The sequence below is a fragment of the Anolis carolinensis genome, chromosome 4 (genome assembly GCF_035594765.1).
Source record: "Anolis carolinensis isolate JA03-04 chromosome 4, rAnoCar3.1.pri, whole genome shotgun sequence".
Lineage (NCBI taxonomy): Eukaryota > Metazoa > Chordata > Lepidosauria > Squamata > Dactyloidae > Anolis > Anolis carolinensis.
Genome location: NC_085844.1, coordinates 62,044,453 through 62,064,011, shown reverse-complemented (window position 1 = coordinate 62,064,011; position 19,559 = coordinate 62,044,453). Strand labels below are relative to the sequence as shown.

Sequence of the window (19,559 nt, the reverse complement as noted above, 5' to 3'; positions counted from 1 at the left end):
TATCTCAAGCCTGTTTACTAAGAAGAACTTGATAGCCTTTGCTTTTGCAAGTACATGCTTCAGATTAAGTTGTAAAATTCTCTATGTGTCTTTGGGAAGTGTTCCTTTTGATATGAAACCAAAAACTTAGTTTGCTTTCCTCTGGCCCCAGGGCCAGTCGTCCCCCCCCCCCCCCACACACACACTCCTAAAAGTTACCCCTCCCCCCAAAACCCTACTCCTGATCCCATTTTCCTTTCCCACCCCTTCTATCCCTTACACTTTTCCTACACCCACCTGCCCGTCCCAAAACCTTCCCTTTAGAATTTTAATTGTAGTGTATTAGAAATTGCATCAATAAAAAGGATTTAAGAAAAAGATATGAAACCAAAAACCTTTTGCAATGTTCAGGTCTAGGATTATGTGCCCTTTTCAGTACTCTGTAAGATGTGCTACCCAAAAGGTGACACTTTGGTCTAAGCCTTCTTTCTTAAAGAAAGTATCATAAGATTTCTTTCAGAAAAAGGCATTTGGCCCATCTTTAATGTAAGTATTATTGCCACAACAAAATACACAGAAACAGAAGCATTGTTTATATATATATATATATATATATATATATATATATATATATATATAATCTCAGATATTAATAAATGCCACATTGCAACCTCTTTACACATTTGTCCTGTTTAGAAGGCTCCCTGTTGTTGCAGTGAGATAGCATTGAAATCAACATTGCTGTGACTTTCTTAATTTTCCTTAGTAATTTTAGAAGTCAGAATTACCCAATGATCTTTTTTGCAAAAGACAGGATTTGATGGTGTCCATCTTCTTAGAGTAGTGGTTCTCAACCAGTGGGTCCCCAGATGTTTTGGCCTTCAACTCCCAGAAATTCTAACAGCTGGTAGTTGTAGGCCAAAATACCTGGACACACGTTGAGAACCACTGTCTTAGAGGGCTTTCAAAAGTAATAAGACAAACCCACAAATGATGGATATTAGAAGTATTATTATGGGACCTTTATCTTCATTGACCTGAGATTAGGAAAATTAGAGGGGAACAAATACCTTCCCAGAATACACTAGGAAGGACCAAGTTAGGACACTTTAAAAGTCTTAATATTTAAGAATGATTAAATGATAATGGGATGGGCAATGTAATCTGCTCATTCCATTTGACAGTACCATTAGGCATTGTGATAGTTATTGTGGCAGCCCAAGTGGAAATTCAAACCACAGAAGGCTATAAACAGGCCTGTGGTTAGTGATCCCTGGGAACATCTACATAGTCTTTAGTTGTTCAGGTGAGTCAAGTGTGGATTTACCTTCTGAAATAAGTAAATGGAGCAGGGAAGCTTGCAGCAGCCATTTTTTATGTTTGCACTGGGGGGGAAAGCTGAAAAAGACAGGTCTACAACAGTATTGTGAGTGAAAGCTATATTTGAGTGAGTATCATCAGTCATGGTTGTTTTAATTTTTTATTGAATTTTTGTGATCTGTAGTACTTAAGGGCTTTGGACAATTTCTCTTCTTTAGTTAGTTTTTCTTAATACTTTAGTACATTGGACTATCAATAGCTCAATCTGAGTTACAGAATCACAGAGTTAGAATGGCTCCCAAAGATAAATTAGTCCAGCTCACTGCCTGTGCAAGAATCAATTGCCGCTTTGAGTCCTTTTGGGGAGAGCTAAAGCGAGGTATAAATAAATATTATAATATATGATGATGATGATGATGATGATGATGATGATATAGTAGTCCTGAGTGCTGACCATGCAATGTCTGCTTATAAATCCTTAATGAAATAGAGTAAACCACTCTCCAAGGTAGTCTTCCAAGTAACATTATTGTGCATGATAAAGACAGGAGAAGGTTGTATTGTATATTATGAACCTTAACATAAAAAGACATTAAAGAACCTATGATATTCACTAGGGGAGAAATCTAACCTAAGTATTTGTTGAGTGTAAAGCTGCCCCTTTGTGTAAATTAACAATCGTATACATATGCTCTTAATCTCTCTAAACTTTACATGCATAGTATGATCAATCAAAACAAATAGTTTTGAACAGCATAAATAGGAAAAAGCCAATGGCACTCCCTCCTGCCTCTGATCCATCCTGGGACCCATCCAGCATACACTATGCCAGAGAGAAGATCATTGCCTTAGTGGACTCTGAGTCTAATCTGGAAGGTTTTTTTTTACATCCTTGCAGTTTTCTTAGTTCCAAACATAAAGCAACTTTTCCCTTCCTTCCCTAATGTGTCCTCTACACTTCTTTCACATTTTTCTTTTGTTTTACAAACATCTGGGGCATCTGTAAAAAGGAACACTCAGAAATGGGCATAAAGTTCTCTAGCAATTCTGTAGGAGAGCCAGTGTAACTTCTCAGTGTTTGATTATATATTGCTTCTGTGAAGGCAAACTGAAATGAAATTTGCCTTTTGGACCGCACTATTGAGAACTGATTTCACAGTTACCACTCTAATCCCTTAACCACCTACAAACATTCATCAACAGCTAGCCAAATAATAATTAAAAGGAAGAACTTTGAGATATTTAGGTCATATAGCTGTGTTTCAGCCAGCTGGGCAATATTTTCCAATCTAGGAATATATTATAAATATTTGCATAAATACAAATTAAAACTCTAGCATACCTTTTTGAAGTGGTTTAGTTTGCTTACCTGCTGGATATTTAAAAAGGGAGGAAAATCTATTCAGCCAAGACACACATTAATTTTTATACTGTATTTAAATATATATCTCCAGCATAGAAAACTTCTTGGAGTCATAGGTCAGAATAAAACTTGTTTAATGTCAAAGGATGCTTGCAGCTGGAACATAACCATTGTCCTGGTTTTCTCCACTTAAATCAGATTCCACAAAAGTTTGAGATGTCATGTACTAAATCATTCACCTCCTGAAACTTTTAATACGATTTTTTAATTAATGTGTATCCCATTTTTCACCCAAGATAGGACTCCATAAATTCAAAATCATTTAGATAATGTATCTAATATTCAGAGATTGTAAAACAAACCAGACATACAACCTTTCCATATAATTTTTCCAGTTTTTGTGTGTGTGAAATAAATGCACATGCCTTATTGTTGGTTTCATTCCTTAAAATTTAGCTTGCTGCAGCATTACTGAGTATTTCAGGTTCATGAAATATTTGAGGTTAGGTAATTGCTTTTTTCTCATATAACTCCTACTATCTTTGCAGTCTGGAATGTCAGTGAGTTATGCTTAAGTTGTTTTATGATGATGATCATTCATTTATTGCCATACTGCATTTATCCACAGCCCTGAACAAAGGTTCTTTGGGCAATTTAATAGGCAGTATATTTCTTTCCCTCAGAAGAATGTTAAAAATGAAGCAGTATTTGGGTTGTAATTATTGTTTCTAGGATTTATTCATTTTAGATATGAAAATCACATTGAGCGAAAAGGAATCTGTAAAGGCCCTAAAACCTTATTCCTTTTGATTTTCAAAGTAACTATCCATATTCTTACATTTATCTGGTATGTTATCCGGTGAAACCTGGAAGTATGATAGTTGATAATGGTACATTTGTCTTTTCATTAAATTAAATTAAATTATTTCTCACATAATATAAGACATTATATCAGGGTCCAGGTGTTAAAATATATAAGTGTTATAATTTAATATTTTTTAAAAAAAACAAAATTAAAGTATTTCCTTGTGCAATTTGTTTAGATTTTGGTAGGAGAGGAATTCTTCATTTAACTTTTGAAAGTCAGTTGCTTACTTTAATCACCTCTTATTGATATACATATGTGATTCAGATATGAATAACTGTATTGATGCGTCCCATATTGAGAGAAAAACAGAGTATAAATAAAGCAAACAAGCAAACAAATAAGATAGTTCTGAGTGGGACTAATAACAACAATCCAAGCCTAAAGACAAGCACAGGGTTTACGTCTCTATATCAATAGCAAGACAGATGTAAAAATAATTCCACCCGAAATAGAGGGACTTATAGAACTTCTCACCTCTAATTCACTTGGAAAAGAAGAGGAAGTGCCTTAACCTTTACCCAGAAACAGCACTAATGAAAGTGAATTTATATATATACAGTAGAGTCTCACTTATCCAAGCTAAACGGGCCGGCAGAAGCTTGGATAAGCGAATATCTTGGATAATAAGGAGGGATTAAGGAAAAGCCTATTCAACATCAAAATAGGTTATGATTTGACAAATTAAGCACCAAAACATCATGTTATACAACAAATTTGACAGAAAAAGTAGTTCAATGCGCAGTAATGTTATGTTGTAATTACTGTATTTACGAATTTAGCAACAAAATATCACGATATATTGAAAACATTGACTACAAAAATGGCTTGGATTATCCAGAGGCTTGGATAAGCGAGGCTTGGATAAGTGAGACTCTACTGTATATATATATCACCTGTGTGACTCAAGATGGTTGACAAATTGAAAAGAGTGCAATATACCATAATTAAAGCATACAAAAACTAACATGAAAATGGGATTAAACCATGTGTGACACCAAAACCAATTGAAAACATTCAGTTAAAAATTATTAAAAGCAGTTTTAACCTCTACAATGAAAAAACACACTACCTTCTTAAATACTCTTTTGTTTAAAAAATACTCTTCATTTCTAAAAACTCTGTCAGCAACAGGAAGATAGTAATGGTCATTCCAACTTCTATAGGAAGAAAGTTCCAGAATCTGGTGCAGCCATAAACAAGGTTTTGCCTTATATCTCTACCACTCATACTGACAAAGGTGGTAGATTTGGAAGAAGAGCCTTTCCTCTTATTTCATTTTTTGTATTTGAGAGTTTTTCCACTGAATTAATTAAGTTTTGCAAATGTAGGTGACTTTTCTTGCCTAGGGATCTTTTTATGCAACATTCATATTTATTTGTGCAAAAAACTTCTTTGGCTATGGCTTCTGTTGATGCTACAAAAAATTGTCTTTTCACTGTTACTGTGGGGCAAAAACTTCACTGCAATTGATTTTTGTGACAAGATGTGGACATGTTGAGATCACGATTCTTATATAGGGTTAGAAAATTTGGAAATCCACTTTACATTCCTGCTCCAATAGGAAAATGAAAAGAAGGGGCAATAGGAGAGGGCCCAAATGCCTACTGATTCATGTGCCAGAGACCTATGTGTCCAACTAGGATTACCACATTTTAATAATTTTTTCTTATCCCACAGGTTTTTCCAATGCATTCCAGAGCTCTGATTTGCAACCTCCAGTTTTAGCAATAGGCAATAACACTTAAACCTAAAGAAGCTTGTTACCTTTTACGATGCCTTCAATATTCTGCTGTCTTCCATCTCTTCCTGTCCAATTTACAGACCAGTGCTGGAAGATTTTACTGCTTTTGAAGTCCAGAGTGACCAAACTAGAGCTAAAAACAGAAACATCTGCTTTGCAGTGAGACGTAGTATTCTTCATTGTAATTGTATACCTTTCACATTGTGATTAGGATAGTTTGTGGAAAGGTTATTTAATAATTTACCACATCTAAAGATAAGACTAGTGTATAGTTTTCTAATTATTTAGGTCTACTGACTAAATAAATAAAGCCATTTTCTTTAAGTAAATTATGTCTTATCTATCAGTAACTATTTAAAGTTTAGACAAGTTTCTAGTTTAAAAGTTTATTAGAAAGGAAAATCATCACATTAATGTTTTATAACAGACTTTATTTTCATAAACCAAACCTCATTTCTATATAAATTCAGGTTACCAAACCATAGATCCAAACTGAACAAGATTTAAGCTGGATCTACAGTGCCATGTAATGTAATTTGAATCTGCATTATATCATCAGTGTAGTTCAGACTACATTATTTAGCAGTGTAAATCCAGCCTTGATTTATTGAGAGGTTTACAGTGTGGTCCTATGTATTTTTAGATAATTGTAAGTTATATTAGATTTTTCTGTCTAGTGTGTTTAGGACAAATTGGATTTCCAACAATGTGGGAATTGTTAAGTGGCAATTCTGTACCTCAGGTTTGAATTGAGATATTTTATTCCTGTTATATACTACCTACATTAAAATTCATTCTGGATTTTCCCAGCATGTTATTAAAATACTAAGTTAGGAGGAGGAAGACAATATTTTAATAGATGCTGGTATTTGTTAATATGCAGAAAAGCATTGAAGCGTATCAATATCTACAGTTAACACAAAAGGTTTTAACTTGTCCATATAATAATAATTTAGATGGTACTGCTCAGAAAGTGAACACAGAGATAACCTAGATAGATTCCTATGATCTATTTCTAAGATGAATCTCATAGTCTAGCAAGAAACAGAAATGTTGGCTGCAAATGAAGGCGTATAGCTATGTAGAAACAGTTAAAACCTAGATTTTCAAAGGATGCTTTTGAGTTTTAGGGGAAAGCACAAAGGGATGGTAGTTGATGACAACAGAAAGAAAACAAAATCTGACCTACTTCAAAATCGGACACTAGGGGCACTTCTGTTGGCAAGGCTCTCAAAAGGAAGTGCAATGTGTTTTTAAGAGCACAGAACTGCAAAAGATGGATACACTTCAGGTTTTTCTACTGTCACAAATAGCAGCCGTTCTAGTTTTTTACAAGGAAAACACAGGGTAAAGTATAACAATTTGGTAATGTCTAACAAAGTGTTGATGGCTGGATTGGGCAATCTGAATTTAGATCTCAGTCTAAATCTTTATAAACTGAACTATACAAATGCTTAATTTGAGCAATTAAGTGTTTGAGATGGGGAAATGTGTAATTCTGTATAATAGACAACTACAGCAGAGTCTCACTTATCCAACATGAACGGGCTGGCAGAACGTTGGATAAGCGAATATGTTCGATAATAAGGAGGGATTAAGGAAAAGCCTATTAAACATCAAATTAGGTTATGCTTTTACAAATTAAGCACCAAAACATCATGTTATACCACAAATTTGACAGAAAAAGTAGTTCAATACACAGTAATGCTATGTAGAAATTACTGTATTTACGAACTTGGCACCAAAATATCACGATGTATTGAAAACATTGACTACAAAAGGCGTTGGCTAATCCAGAACGTTGGATAAGCGAGTGTTGGATAAGAGAGACTCTACTGTATATGTATACATGCAGTCTAGGGCAAGTTTCAAGAATAAATAAATTCGTGATCTTGAAAAAGCTGATTTGAGCACATTTAAGAAAATAATGGGTGAAATTTCATGGTCAGAATTGCCCAAAGGGAATGGAATTCATTATGCATGGGAGTTTCTTAAAGGTGAGAAATGAAAGACACATACAGTGTTCCCTCACTTATTGCTGGAGTTAGGTTCCAGGACCACCCGCAAAGTACGGACACTATATTTATTTTAATATTTATACATTATTTTGGTATATAGCAACCAATTGTGTGTTGATAAATCACCTTCTCCTCCTCCTCTTGCTGCTTGGGCTCCTTTTCTCTCCCTTTGGCTTCTCCTTCCTCCCTTCCTTAGCCTGTAAATTGTATTTTTTATGATTTATAATAGTCCTTTAGAGTTTATTGAAAAACCGCGAAACAGCGAATCCGCGAAAAGTGAACCGCGAAGTAGTGAGGGAACATTGTATAGAGAATTCCAATGAGGAAGAAATATGGGAGGTGTCTAAAGAAAACAGGGTAGATGTTCAATGAATATTCACATGAACTGAGATTTTAAAGGGATTTATATAAAAAAGAAAAAGGGGGAAATACTAAAAGAATACTATTGAGTAGCCAGTACTTGAAGGAGGAAATTGAGAAAACATAAAGCTTAGAATGAGTTCAGACTCACTAGAGAGCTTAAAAATAATAACAAATATTTGTAGTGAATCATTCTGAAATCGTTAAGGTTACAATCCTGGGAATACATGACAGGAAGTAAGAACATTGGATTCTCTGGGGCCTTATATTTCAGTAAAAATTCTTAGGATTATACTGTAGCTGTACTAATGCTGTATTTCCTTATAGAATCAGTTGACACTGAAGTGTATGTGGTATTTCAATTTTTTTAGCCTGAGTAAAAGTATATGTTGTTGCATACATATGTGAGAATGCATTCATATTTGTAGTGTGTGAGCATCCATACAGACTTTCCAGCTTCATGCAAACTTTTATATGGTAAAATACTGCTAATACAAAATATATCAGGCATGTAAAACCAATACAGAAGAGTTTCATGAAACTGGTCTTTTATACGTGTGCTTAATTGTCCAAACTCACCAGGACATTCATATTTTGTCTTTGACATCCCAGGGCTGGGAGAAGGCTCTGCACTTCTTCATCCAGAGAGCAGGTCTCACCCTCGATCACTAGAGAAGAATGCATGGCGGACTTTCAAGGAATCACAGTGTCATCACATGTTAAAACATCTTCACAATGGAGCACGAATCACAGTACAAATGCCTCCTATGATAGAAGGACATTGGGTTTCCACTGGGTAAGAATGTTGATGAGTAAGATTCTAAAAAGCTAAAATAATTCAGTTAACATTAAAATTCAAGAGTCAAATAAAGAAAGGAGCATACTGTAAAGAGGCTTTCTTATATAATTTTTTCCTGTAGGCTATAATCCAATTGACAACTGTTTTAACACCCTTCAAGCACTTTTCTCTTTTCAATAACCATAATGTGTTACAATTTATATACCCACTTAGAAAAACTAGTGAATAAATACATCCTTGGCTTTATGCTATATTATATGACATATATGTTGTAAAGCAATGTTTTTTGAGTTGGAATGAACACCAAGCACAAAGTAGCTACATGCAATAACATCTTGTGGAAATTTACTGGTAGTGCATGAGGTGCAGACCCAACAATAAGAACATCAGCCCTGGCCTTGTCTTACTCAACCACTGAGAATGCCTACCCTGTTTGGCACAAGTCTACTCATACAAAGCAGGTGAATATAGTACTGAACAAAACATGTAGAATAATCACAGGCAGGGCCGGCCCCACTATTGAGGCCCCTGACGCCGCCGCCTCGGGCGCAGGCCCGGGGGGGCGCCGTCAGGCTGGGCGGGAGGCGGGGCACCGCCCTGACGGTGCCCCGCCTCCCGCCCAGTGCGCCCTGGCCCGTCTGGCCTTTCCTAGCTGGCCAGACTGCAGCGGAGGTCCCTGCAGGCCGCAATCGCGGCCTGCAGGGACCTCCGCTGCAGTCTGGCCTGCTACAAAAGGCCAGACGGGCGAGCGGGAGTAGCGTGGGAGGCGGGGCCAGCTCTGACGCCGCTCCCCCCCCGCCCAGCGTGCCTTGGCCCTGCCTCCCACGCAGCGTGGGAGGCGGGGCCAAGGCACGCTGGGCAGGGGGGGGGAGCGGCCTCAGAGCTGGCCCCGCCTCCCACGCTACCCCCCGCTCGCCCGTCTGGCCTTTTGTAGCAGGCCAGACTTCAGCGGAGGTTCCTCCAGGCCGCAATCGCGGCCTGGAGGAACCTCCGCTGAAGTCTGGCCTGCTACAAAAGGCCAGACGGGCGAGCGGGGGTAGCGTGGGAGGCGGGGCCAGCTCTGGCCCCGCCCCCCGCCCAGCGTGCCCTGGCCCCGCCTCCCACGTTGCGTGGGAGGCAGGGCCAAGGCACGCTGGGCGGGGGGGGGAGCGGCGTCAGAGCTGGCCCCGCCTCCCACGCTACCCCCGCTCGCCCGTCTGGCCATTTCTAGCAGGCCAGACTTCAGCGGAGGTTTCTCCAGGCCGCGATTGCGGCCTGGAGGAACCTCCGCTGAAGTCTGGCCTGCTACAAAAGGCCAGACGGGCGAGCGGGGGTAGCGTGGGAGGCGGGGCCAGCTCTGGCCCCGCCCCCCGCCCAGCGTGCCCTGGCCCCGCCTCCCACGTTGCGTGGGAGGCAGGGCCAAGGCACGCTGGGCGGGGGGGGAGCGGTGTCAGAGCTGGCCCCGCCTCCCATGCTACCCCCGCTCGCCCGTCTGGCCATTTCTAGCAGGCCAGACTTCAGCGGAGGTTTCTCCAGGCCGCGATTGCGGCCTGGAGGAACCTCCGCTGAAGTCTGGCCTGCTACAAAAGGCCAGACGGGCGAGCGGGGGTAGCGTGGGAGGCGGGGGTAGCGTGGGAGGCGGGGCCAACTCTGCCCCCCCCCGCCCAGCGTGCCCTGGCCCCGCCTCCCACGCTGCGTGGGAGGCGGGGCCAGGGCACGCTGGGCGGGGGCGGGGCCAACTCTGGCCCCGCCCCCCTCACTATTCGCCCTGGCCCCGCCTCCCACGCAGCGTGGGAGGCGGGGCCAGGGCACGCTGGGCGGGGCCATGGCGCCGGTGGCGGGGGCGCTTTTCAGCACCCCCGCTTCACATCAAAAAATATCTCCGGCCGGCCCTGATCACAGGATGTCTCAAACCTATACCTGTTGATAAGACACTATAAGCTAGCTGGCACATCCCCTTGATGTGCAATGGGAAGTTTCTTCCAACTATGGTTGAACACTGTGAAAGCCATCTACTGCATGACTATCAGCCTCCTCCCAGTAGACTCAACTCAAGGGAAAGTTTCATGAGAACCACTACTCCTCTTAATGTTCCCCCAGCAACAGCAAGTATATCCTTCTGGGCAGCTAAACCAGGAAATCCCAAATGGATGGCCCTCCACAAGAGTCTGCCTCCAGGGGCAAACCAAAAATGGGCAATTTGGAAATCCCTGAACAGACTCAGAAGTGGTGTTGGGGGATCAAAAGACAATCTGTTTAAATGGCATCTGTATGCTTGCCCACAATGACCTGCCTCATGCACAGAGGAAGAACTATTTAATGCTACAGACAATTCGGTCTCTGTTGCCCGTTCTTGGTCTAAAATTACTTAGCCACTTGTGTTCCCTCTATTTTATCAGTTTTATACTTGTTTATTTATACAATGCTTTTGATACAAAATAAATAAATATGACATGTTTTTTCAATAGAAAGTGACTAGAAGTTCTAAAATGGTATGGAATCTGCAAAACCTGGCAAAATTGTGACTCATATCACCTAGGGATATTGGTGTATTTTGGCCGTAAAAAATGATGGGGGCTTGGTTGGGGGGGGGGGGGGGGAGCACGTGCATACTTATTGTTCTGCTTGCCAGAAGAGAAACATGTATGTTCAGACATTTTATCATTGTGCAAATGTGTGTCAATTGGTTAGTTTAAGAAGTTGTATTTGACAGAAATCAAATTAAGGAACAATTAATATATGTTGTGTGTTGTTTTATGTTGTTCTATTATGATGTTGTTTTATAAATTTTATTATGTTATATTTTAACTCTGTTGATCAGGCTTGTCCCCATGTAAGCTGCCCCCAGTCCCTTCAGGGAGATGGAGGCAGGATACAAAAAAAAAAAAGATGATGATGATTATGATTATATAAAGCCTATTGAGATTATAGGAAATTATGACTATATGATTTTGAGATACAGGGAACTGGTCTTTGGAAATATAGTCTAAAAGTATTATTTCAATAAATGTATGTTATCTTTGAAAAGAAATCAGCGATTTGTCAGGCTGCCCACAGGAAAGATTAAAAAACAAACTGAAAAAGGTTTAATTAAATATCTGTCTGCCTTTTAAATACTTAGAATAAAATAGGTGCTAAATATATGTTGAATAGAAAAGAGGAAGTCATCAAAGTGTCCTTTTTCTCTGGTTTATCCATAATATCATAGGATCATAGAATCAGAGAATAATAGAGTTGGAAGATACTACAAGGGCTATCTAGTCCAACCCCCTGCCATGCAGGAAAAGTATCCTTGTCTTTCTTTCTTATTTCACTAATCATTTATTTGAATAAAATAATAATAAATCCAAAAAACAAAGTACAACATGCAATTAAAGAGAAGGTAAATAAAAGGCAATGTGAGGAGCTCCATTTTCAAAATATACATCTAGAACATATTGTTAAATACAAGGAGAATATGAAAGTGCAAATGCTCTGATTACATAAAAGTAGTAGAAGTAGTAGCCTTGGCCAAAATAATAAATCCAAAACCCATTTTAACAATATCTTCATTAGGTCAATTCAGAATCCACAAGAAATTGGAAAGCTTTCAAGCTTTCCAGACCTTTTTATTAGGCAAGATGTTACAAAGAACAGATACCATAGAATAGTTTGGGATCAGACAGAAGAAGAAGAAGAAAGACTGGTGTGATGTTGAAGTCTACCCAATCAATGCCTAAGATTTCAAGTTAGGTTTTATCAGATTATATTATATTTCCAAGTTGCACCTCTTTTTCTTGAGAATAAAAAGAAATTGCTACACCATTTGAGAATACTGCAAAAAAACGTGTTTGGAAAAGCTTATTTTTCTCCAATTTCCCCTAATCAGCATCACCTATCTTTGAGGATTCTGGGAATTATAAAAGTAACTTCTCCAAATTCTGAAAAATTAAGATACTCATAATGTGTGGTGATAACTGAATGGCTCTGAATGTTATAATTACCCATTTTACTAAGTTTCTGTTTTTTATTTTCAATTTTGTTACAGTTGTGAAGTTAGGTCAGGCCCAGAATTCATCACAAGATCCTACAGATTCTACCATAATAATACATTCAAGGCCTATCAATTTTACTATGGAGGTAATCACTGCACAAACCCAACCTATACCTTAGTTCTCCGTGGTAAAGTCCGCCTCCGCCAAGCATCCTGGATCATTCGAGGAGGGACTGAAGCTGATTACCAGCTACATAATATACAAATAATTTGCCACAGTGAGTCGGTAGCTGAAAGATTAAGTGAGCTGGTGAATCGTACATGCCCTGGATTTGTATCAGAAGGCAAACCCTGGGAGCAGAATGTGAGCTATGATCTTTGGAGAGAAGAGAATGGTTATGAATGCACCAGAGCACTGAATTTCGCTATGCATGAACTTCAGCTCATCCGTGTGGAAAAACAATACCTTCACCATAATTTAGATCACTTAGTAGAGGAGCTATTTCTTGGCGACATCCACACTGATCCCGCTCAAAGGATGTATTATCGGCCGTCTAGTTACCAACCGCCTCTGCAAAATGCCAAGGTATGTGAATATTTTGTTTGGCTTTCAAGACAGGTAAAGAGAACAAACTTTTCTTACAGGAAATGTTTGATGTATGTGAGCCAAGGAGGGTCAGGCAAACAACATGGCCAAAACCAAAACGCTTAAAAATAGATTTTTTCTAAATCCCTTGCAGCTTTTATTTAACATCCACATATCACATACCTTATTCTTGTTGCTTCTGTATTTCTTCTATTCACTTCTATTTCCACTATCTCTTCTTCCATATTTTACTTTATAGTTCCTATTGGTCTCTCCTCACAATCTTACCAGCACATAGATCTTCATAGATTTTGCTTCCCTTCTGACTCTTCCCTTTTGGCATATTGGCCTACACATTTCTCCAAGCTTGTAGGGACAGACTAAATGTTCTTGTTAGTAGCTGAATTAGACGTAACTACATCAAACCTTTTTTCAATAGTGAGTTGCTTGTTACACAGAATACAGATGGACAGCTTCTGAGGATCCAATCTTATTTCTTTATTTTCTGAATTTATTTCCCCTCTTTCTGCTGGGGTGAGATCCATGGCAGAATCTTCACAGCCTGCCATTCCTCCACCATTTTAGGAATACAATTTTGATCTCTAAAACATAATTGCCCAGCCTAATTATATTTCCAGGGAAAGTTGTGCCTGTGGTTTGAAATTTGTCATTTTAGAAAGTAAAAACATTTTGAATCCCTATATTGGAAGAAAGGTAGGATAACAATAAAGTAGATAAATAAAAAGAAAATTAATTGGTTCGGTAAGATGGGTGTGGTGACAACATAGGTCCTGCAGGCTGCAATTTGCCCATGTCTGGCCTAATCTCCAATGGTGTCTACAATTTTAAATCTTTTGTAGTGACAGGAAAGTATGGTCCATTTTTCTTGAATGCCTCAATTAGTTTAGTTGACCAGTCAGCCACCTCAGAGGCTATATTTCTTTTTCTTTTTAAACATTTCATTAGAAGTCAAATGTTGTATATCTACAGGTCAGGTAGGAACACTTTAAGGTCAAGAAATTGTGTGACATTCAGTTGCTAATTAAAATCTTTCAAAGTTGAAGACCAAATAAAACTGTCTAATCCATTGCTTTTTAACACTTTTCAAAAACTTGGGATATTTCAATAATCTATTTTTATATATATTACGTTGCCATAACCACAGTGTGGGCACTTCACTGTATGCATTTGATGAAGCAGAGTTAAGTCTACAAAAGCTTATGCTGCCAACTTCTTTCTTTCAGATAATCTCAGAGCTGCTACAAGTTCCCACAATGTTATTGATGTTGTGTAAACCAAACAGGATAGTTCCTTCCTCAAGTGAATACTATATAATGCACAACAAACAGGGTAGAATAGATGGAGAAAAGGGGGGAGAGCAAGTATCTTCAGACACCTGTTCTTAAAGCTACAAAATAATAATAATATAATAATAATAAAACTTTATTTATACCCCGCCACCATCTCCCCAACGGGGACTCGGGGCGGCTTACATGGGGCCATGCCCAAGACAATACAATAAACAAAATATAAAAACAACATATCAAAATACAATTAAACAATACAAGAATAACACTGCACAGTACAGAACAAAATCAAAGCAAAAGCAGCATAACATAACAAGGGCGGGCCGCATGGACACAAAGTTAAAACTCTGGGTAAGAAGAGATAAGAATAAAACCATGGGGAACAGGGGTCTAAAGGATAGATGTTGGGAGGAGTAACAAAGGAGGTATATACAGTTACTCTCCGAAAGCACACCGGAAGAGCCATGTTTTTAAATCTTTTCTAAAGGCTAAAAGAGTGGGGGCTTGCCTGATCTCAATGGGCAGTGAGTTCCATAAACGGGGGGCCACAGCAGAAAAGGCCCTCTCCCTTGTTCCCACAAGGCGGGCCTGAGATAAAGGCAGTGGCGACAGGAGGGCCTCCCCAGATGATCGAAGGGCTCGGGCAGGTTTATGGTAGGAGATACGGTCACGAAGGTAGGTGGGTCCCAAACCGTTTAGGGCTTTATAAATGATGGTCTGCACCTTGAATTGGGACCGGAAAATGAACGGCAGCCAGTAGAGCTCCTTAAACAAGGGAGTAGATCTCTCCCTGTAACTCGCTCCAGTTATTAATCTGGCAGCCGAGCGTTGGACCAATTGTAGTTTCCGGGCCGTCTTCAAGGGAAGCCCCACGTAGAGCGCATTACAGTTATCATGCTTGATTGGAAATTTGAAATGCAGAAGGATATGGGATGGAGGCGGCCTTTCTAAATTGCTAGTGGAATGGCCCTGCAGCTGTCAGTTTCAAAAATGGATTTTGTCAACTTCAGTGTTCAGAATGAAAGAAGATATATATAAATTTTATTCAGCCTATCTAAACCCCAATTCTTTGTTAACTGAGATGAAATTATACTGTCTGATTTTGAGTTGAAGCTGTTAGACCAACAGGCTATAGAAGACCTGTCTTAGTGGATCACATTGAACCTAAAATAGGAATTAGTTTCATTGAGTGAATTGTACTAATCTTCTTACGATTATTTCAAAGACAAATTTTGACCAGCACTTGTATTTTCCTCCAAATAATAATTGAAAGGAGAAATGGTCCCACAGGTAAGGTAATTGTAAGAAACAAGCATAGGAGGCCCAAGTGGTAACAGGACCAAGCTTTCTGTTTTGGGCATCAGTTCCACAGAGCCCAAGACAGTTTTTTTTTCCATAAATGACCGTTAAAATAAAGGTATCTGTGTGTACTGCTGTTTTCTACAGTGACCTTTCATGGCAAAACCTCCCCAAAGTACTTTGTAGCAAACAACAGCAGCATGTAAAAAACGTTCACACAATCAAGCGTTATGTTTAGTTTGACCCTTTGTATTAACATATTACAAGTTATACAGTGCTAGCATATTATGGATTTGAGACCACACAAGGGTTTTCTACATAGTTATGAACTTACTCCTTTGACATTCTTTCCTTTTTTAATTGTTGGTCCCTAGGCACACAGCTGAAAATGAGCTTAATTTCTTAATTGAGTTTAAAACCACTAGTCCGAGACACTTCTGGAAACTGGATACCTTGCATAAACAGAAACATTACATCAGCTTGTTTTTTTAAGCTTTTATCGTCACACAGTAAGCTGGGTGAGGAAATCACCTCTGAAGTGAATCAGGTGTATCACACAAAATCTGCCCGGAAAGATTGTTTCATTTCCTCTTTAGTATTATTCTAAAATATAAAACACGATGATAATATTAGACTTTTATGAAGAAGAGAAAACCTTGTAGCTTTCTAAGTTGATAAAGTTGAAAAATTGAGTGTAGCAGCCACATTCATACCACTTATGGGGACATACTGAGCGATAATTAAAAGCAAACGATTACTAGCTATGCAAGGAATGCTAAAGCAAAATAGAATTGGGCTTGTTCCAAATTTCTCACAGCAGTTTAGCTCCAAGATAATAAATCAAAAAACAAAGTGAAAATGATACAGTTTTAAGTCTCAATGCTAAACTGAATGGATTTTATACGGCCCAAGATTTCTTCAAGCATACAGAAGAAAACAGGAAATTTCCCTGGTAAAATGTTTTCTTTACGCTCAAGTAAGCAAAGTTTCATTGTTATTCAATAATATTATAACCACAGTTATATATTTTAATTAATTTATATCTTAAACTAACCCTCCCCACCCCCAACCCCTGCTCAATTCTTCTGTTTTATCCAGATTGCTCTTTACCACTCTTTCTAGTCCATGGTGGGGGAAAAGACAGAGCTTTGTGGCTTTCAAGCCGCCATTACATATGCTCCTAAGGTTCACAAAAGTAATATATTCTTGCTCTGGGATCATTAAAAGCTGTTTCTAAGCATGCATATAGGTACACTAGTTGAAGCAGCTCATTTTAGTAGAGTTACTCTAGCTTTGCAGTGCAAAGCAATGGGAGAACATTAAAGTCTGCCTTTTTGGGGCTCTGTCATTTAAAGCATTAAATGTTGAGTGCAGAATTTTTGGGGGGCTATGTCTTATTATGGTATAACTGTGTAGTAGTTTCCACATGCAGTGGCTGCCTTGTACTGCTATTTCAAGGATTACTTGGGCACAAGTTATTACCACACTCAAGCAGTGGACAGTGGGGTACTGTTTGGGAATCCCCAAAATTTAAGGCAATCCACATGAGGTTTGTAGGGCTTAAGAAGCAAGGATATTATAGCTTACCTGGGTTAGCAAATCAGTTGCTCCTTAATATCTATACACTTATACTTCTGACTGAGCTTCAAGTAAAATATGAATAGTGATAGAAGCACTGTTTAGAGAATAATTTCTTCCAAGAAACAGTAGGAAGAGAGAATAGAACTGCATATTATGAAGAAAAATGGTACTGCTGCCAAAAATACCAGTCTAGCACAGCATAGTTTATAGTCTGAAATTATATTGGATTTCATCCTAGCTGTGTCAGCAGCACAGTATAGACTGGCAATTCTCTGTATAAGGTAATTGGTTTTGCATAGTAATGAGTTATGTAAGCTCCCCCCCCCCAATGCATTATGGTAAAATATGATTTCTTCAAAACAACATTGCAAAATTATGAGGATTCCTTCTTTTTATAACAAATTAAGAAATAAAATGCATATATCATAGCCTTGTTACTTTTAAATAAAAACCTTATATTTATAAACATTCATGAATGAAAAATATAAATACAATAATGACATACAGTAGATTCTCACTTATCCAACATTCGCTTATCCAATGCTCTGGATTATCCAACACAGTCTGCCTCCTGCCCAGATCCACAGTTGTTTCTCTAGGCAGCAAGGACTGAATTTTTATGCATTTAATTTCCGACAATATTGTTGTTATAAGTTCATTTTGTGCAATTCTATCTTTATTTGTAGTAAATTTGTTAATAGCCAAGGTTTTTGTAGTCAATGTTTTCAATACATTGTGATGTTTTGGTGCTAAATTCGTAAATACAGTAATTACTACATAACGTTACCGTGTATTGAACTGCTTTTTCTGTCAATTTGTTGTAAAACATGATGTTTTGGTGCTTAATTTGTAAAATCATAATGTAATTTGATGTTTAATAGGCTTTTCCTTAATCCCTTCTTATTATCCAACATTTTCACGTATCCAACATTCTGCCAGCCCGTTTATGTTGGATAAGTGAGACTCTACTGTACATACTGTCAAGAGTCAGACGCCAATTAACGAACAAAACAGAGTTTATTCAGGAGATAAGCCAAAAAGTAAACATAAACACAGAAGATAGCTTGAAACACTTAACTATCAGTGTTTCAAAAGCAGTCCAAACAAAAATATATCTCAAAAGTATGTTTTAACAAGCCAACCTATTTATCCACGCAGGCATTCAAATAAAACTAAAAAGACACTTCAATTCAGCTTAGAACACAAATTGAGTTGGCTTCTAATAAATAGGCAAAACAAACAAGAACTTGAAACCTTCCAAGAGCTGCAATGAGTAGCTTAAATCCGGAACTCCAAGCAGGAAAACAAAGCAAAACAAACTTAGAGCTAGTGCAAAAGGCACTTTTGGGTCCAAGCCCTTACTGTAGCAGCCAGCCGGCTCTGTGGATTTAAAGGGACAGTTCCCAAAAGAATCACCAAAATGGTCTGAAGACAAACAAACTAGAAATGCAGTAAACTGCTTCCACTGTGCAGATAAAGCCAAGAGCTCCAAGAGAAGGGTGAAGAGGCGTCATCAGGAGGATTCAAGGTCAGGTCAGGAGACAGCAGCAGAGTCCGGAGGGCAAGCCAGTAGTCAAAAGCCGAGAGTAGTCATCAATCAAAGTGTGAAGACAGAAGCAAGGTCAAATTCCAATCCAGGGTCCGAAAAGGGTGCAGTCATCAAAACCAGGTCCACGAAATGGCACAAAGAGCCAAGCAACGATGGTAACAGCAGCTAGAAATAGTAATCAGAGTGCAGTCCAGGGAAACCCACACAGTTCCAGCCCTCCGTTGCAGAGCAATCCCAGGTAACTTACATCAGAAGCAAAGTCCCAGTCCAGTCTTCTTGAATGCACAGAAATCCCAATGGCGCTTCAGCAACACCTTGCCACACGCAAAGTGAAGTGACCAAACATTCCCATTTTATTCCCCTTCCTCTTGGGTGTCCAAACACTCACACCCAAACACCAGGTGTCCCAGATCTACTCCGAATCAGAACTCCACACAGCTAGGGCTCGTGGATCAGGGGTGCCTAATTGCTCGTCGGAGTCCCAATCATCCTGCCCATACTCAACCCCATGCACACTTAAAGGACCATCCTCCCTTCTCCAAGCATCCCAAGTGGGATCTGCTCCTGAAGATACCCCAGGTTCAGTAGTATCCATAGGCCCCAATTCCCCAGACATCTCCAGTGGCTGTGCCCATTCAGTGCCCACTTCCCCAGCCACCACCTGTTCACTAGCATCCATTTCTTCCCCAAACTCCCCATCTGAATCTTCCTCAGAAGATTCCCCATTGAGCTCTCTAATCCGTTTCCTGCGCAACTCCTCCAATGAGCCCTCATCGCGAGGGTTTTTCCTTCCTCTTCTAATCCCATCACCATCAACCATAATCCCCGAAGGCGCAG

General features: G+C 39.2%; 1 protein-coding gene across 1 annotated transcript in view; it reads left to right on the top strand.

The window, feature by feature from the left end:
• apcdd1 (APC down-regulated 1) overlaps nucleotides 1-19,559 on the top strand; it is a 39,719-nt gene that overhangs the window by 6,918 nt on the left and 13,242 nt on the right. Inside the window, exons 2-3 of the mRNA XM_008118189.3 lie at nucleotides 8,262-8,445; nucleotides 12,455-12,986. Coding sequence (XP_008116396.1) covers nucleotides 8,262-8,445; nucleotides 12,455-12,986 — 716 coding nt within the window. The remainder of the gene's footprint in view (nucleotides 1-8,261; nucleotides 8,446-12,454; nucleotides 12,987-19,559) is intronic.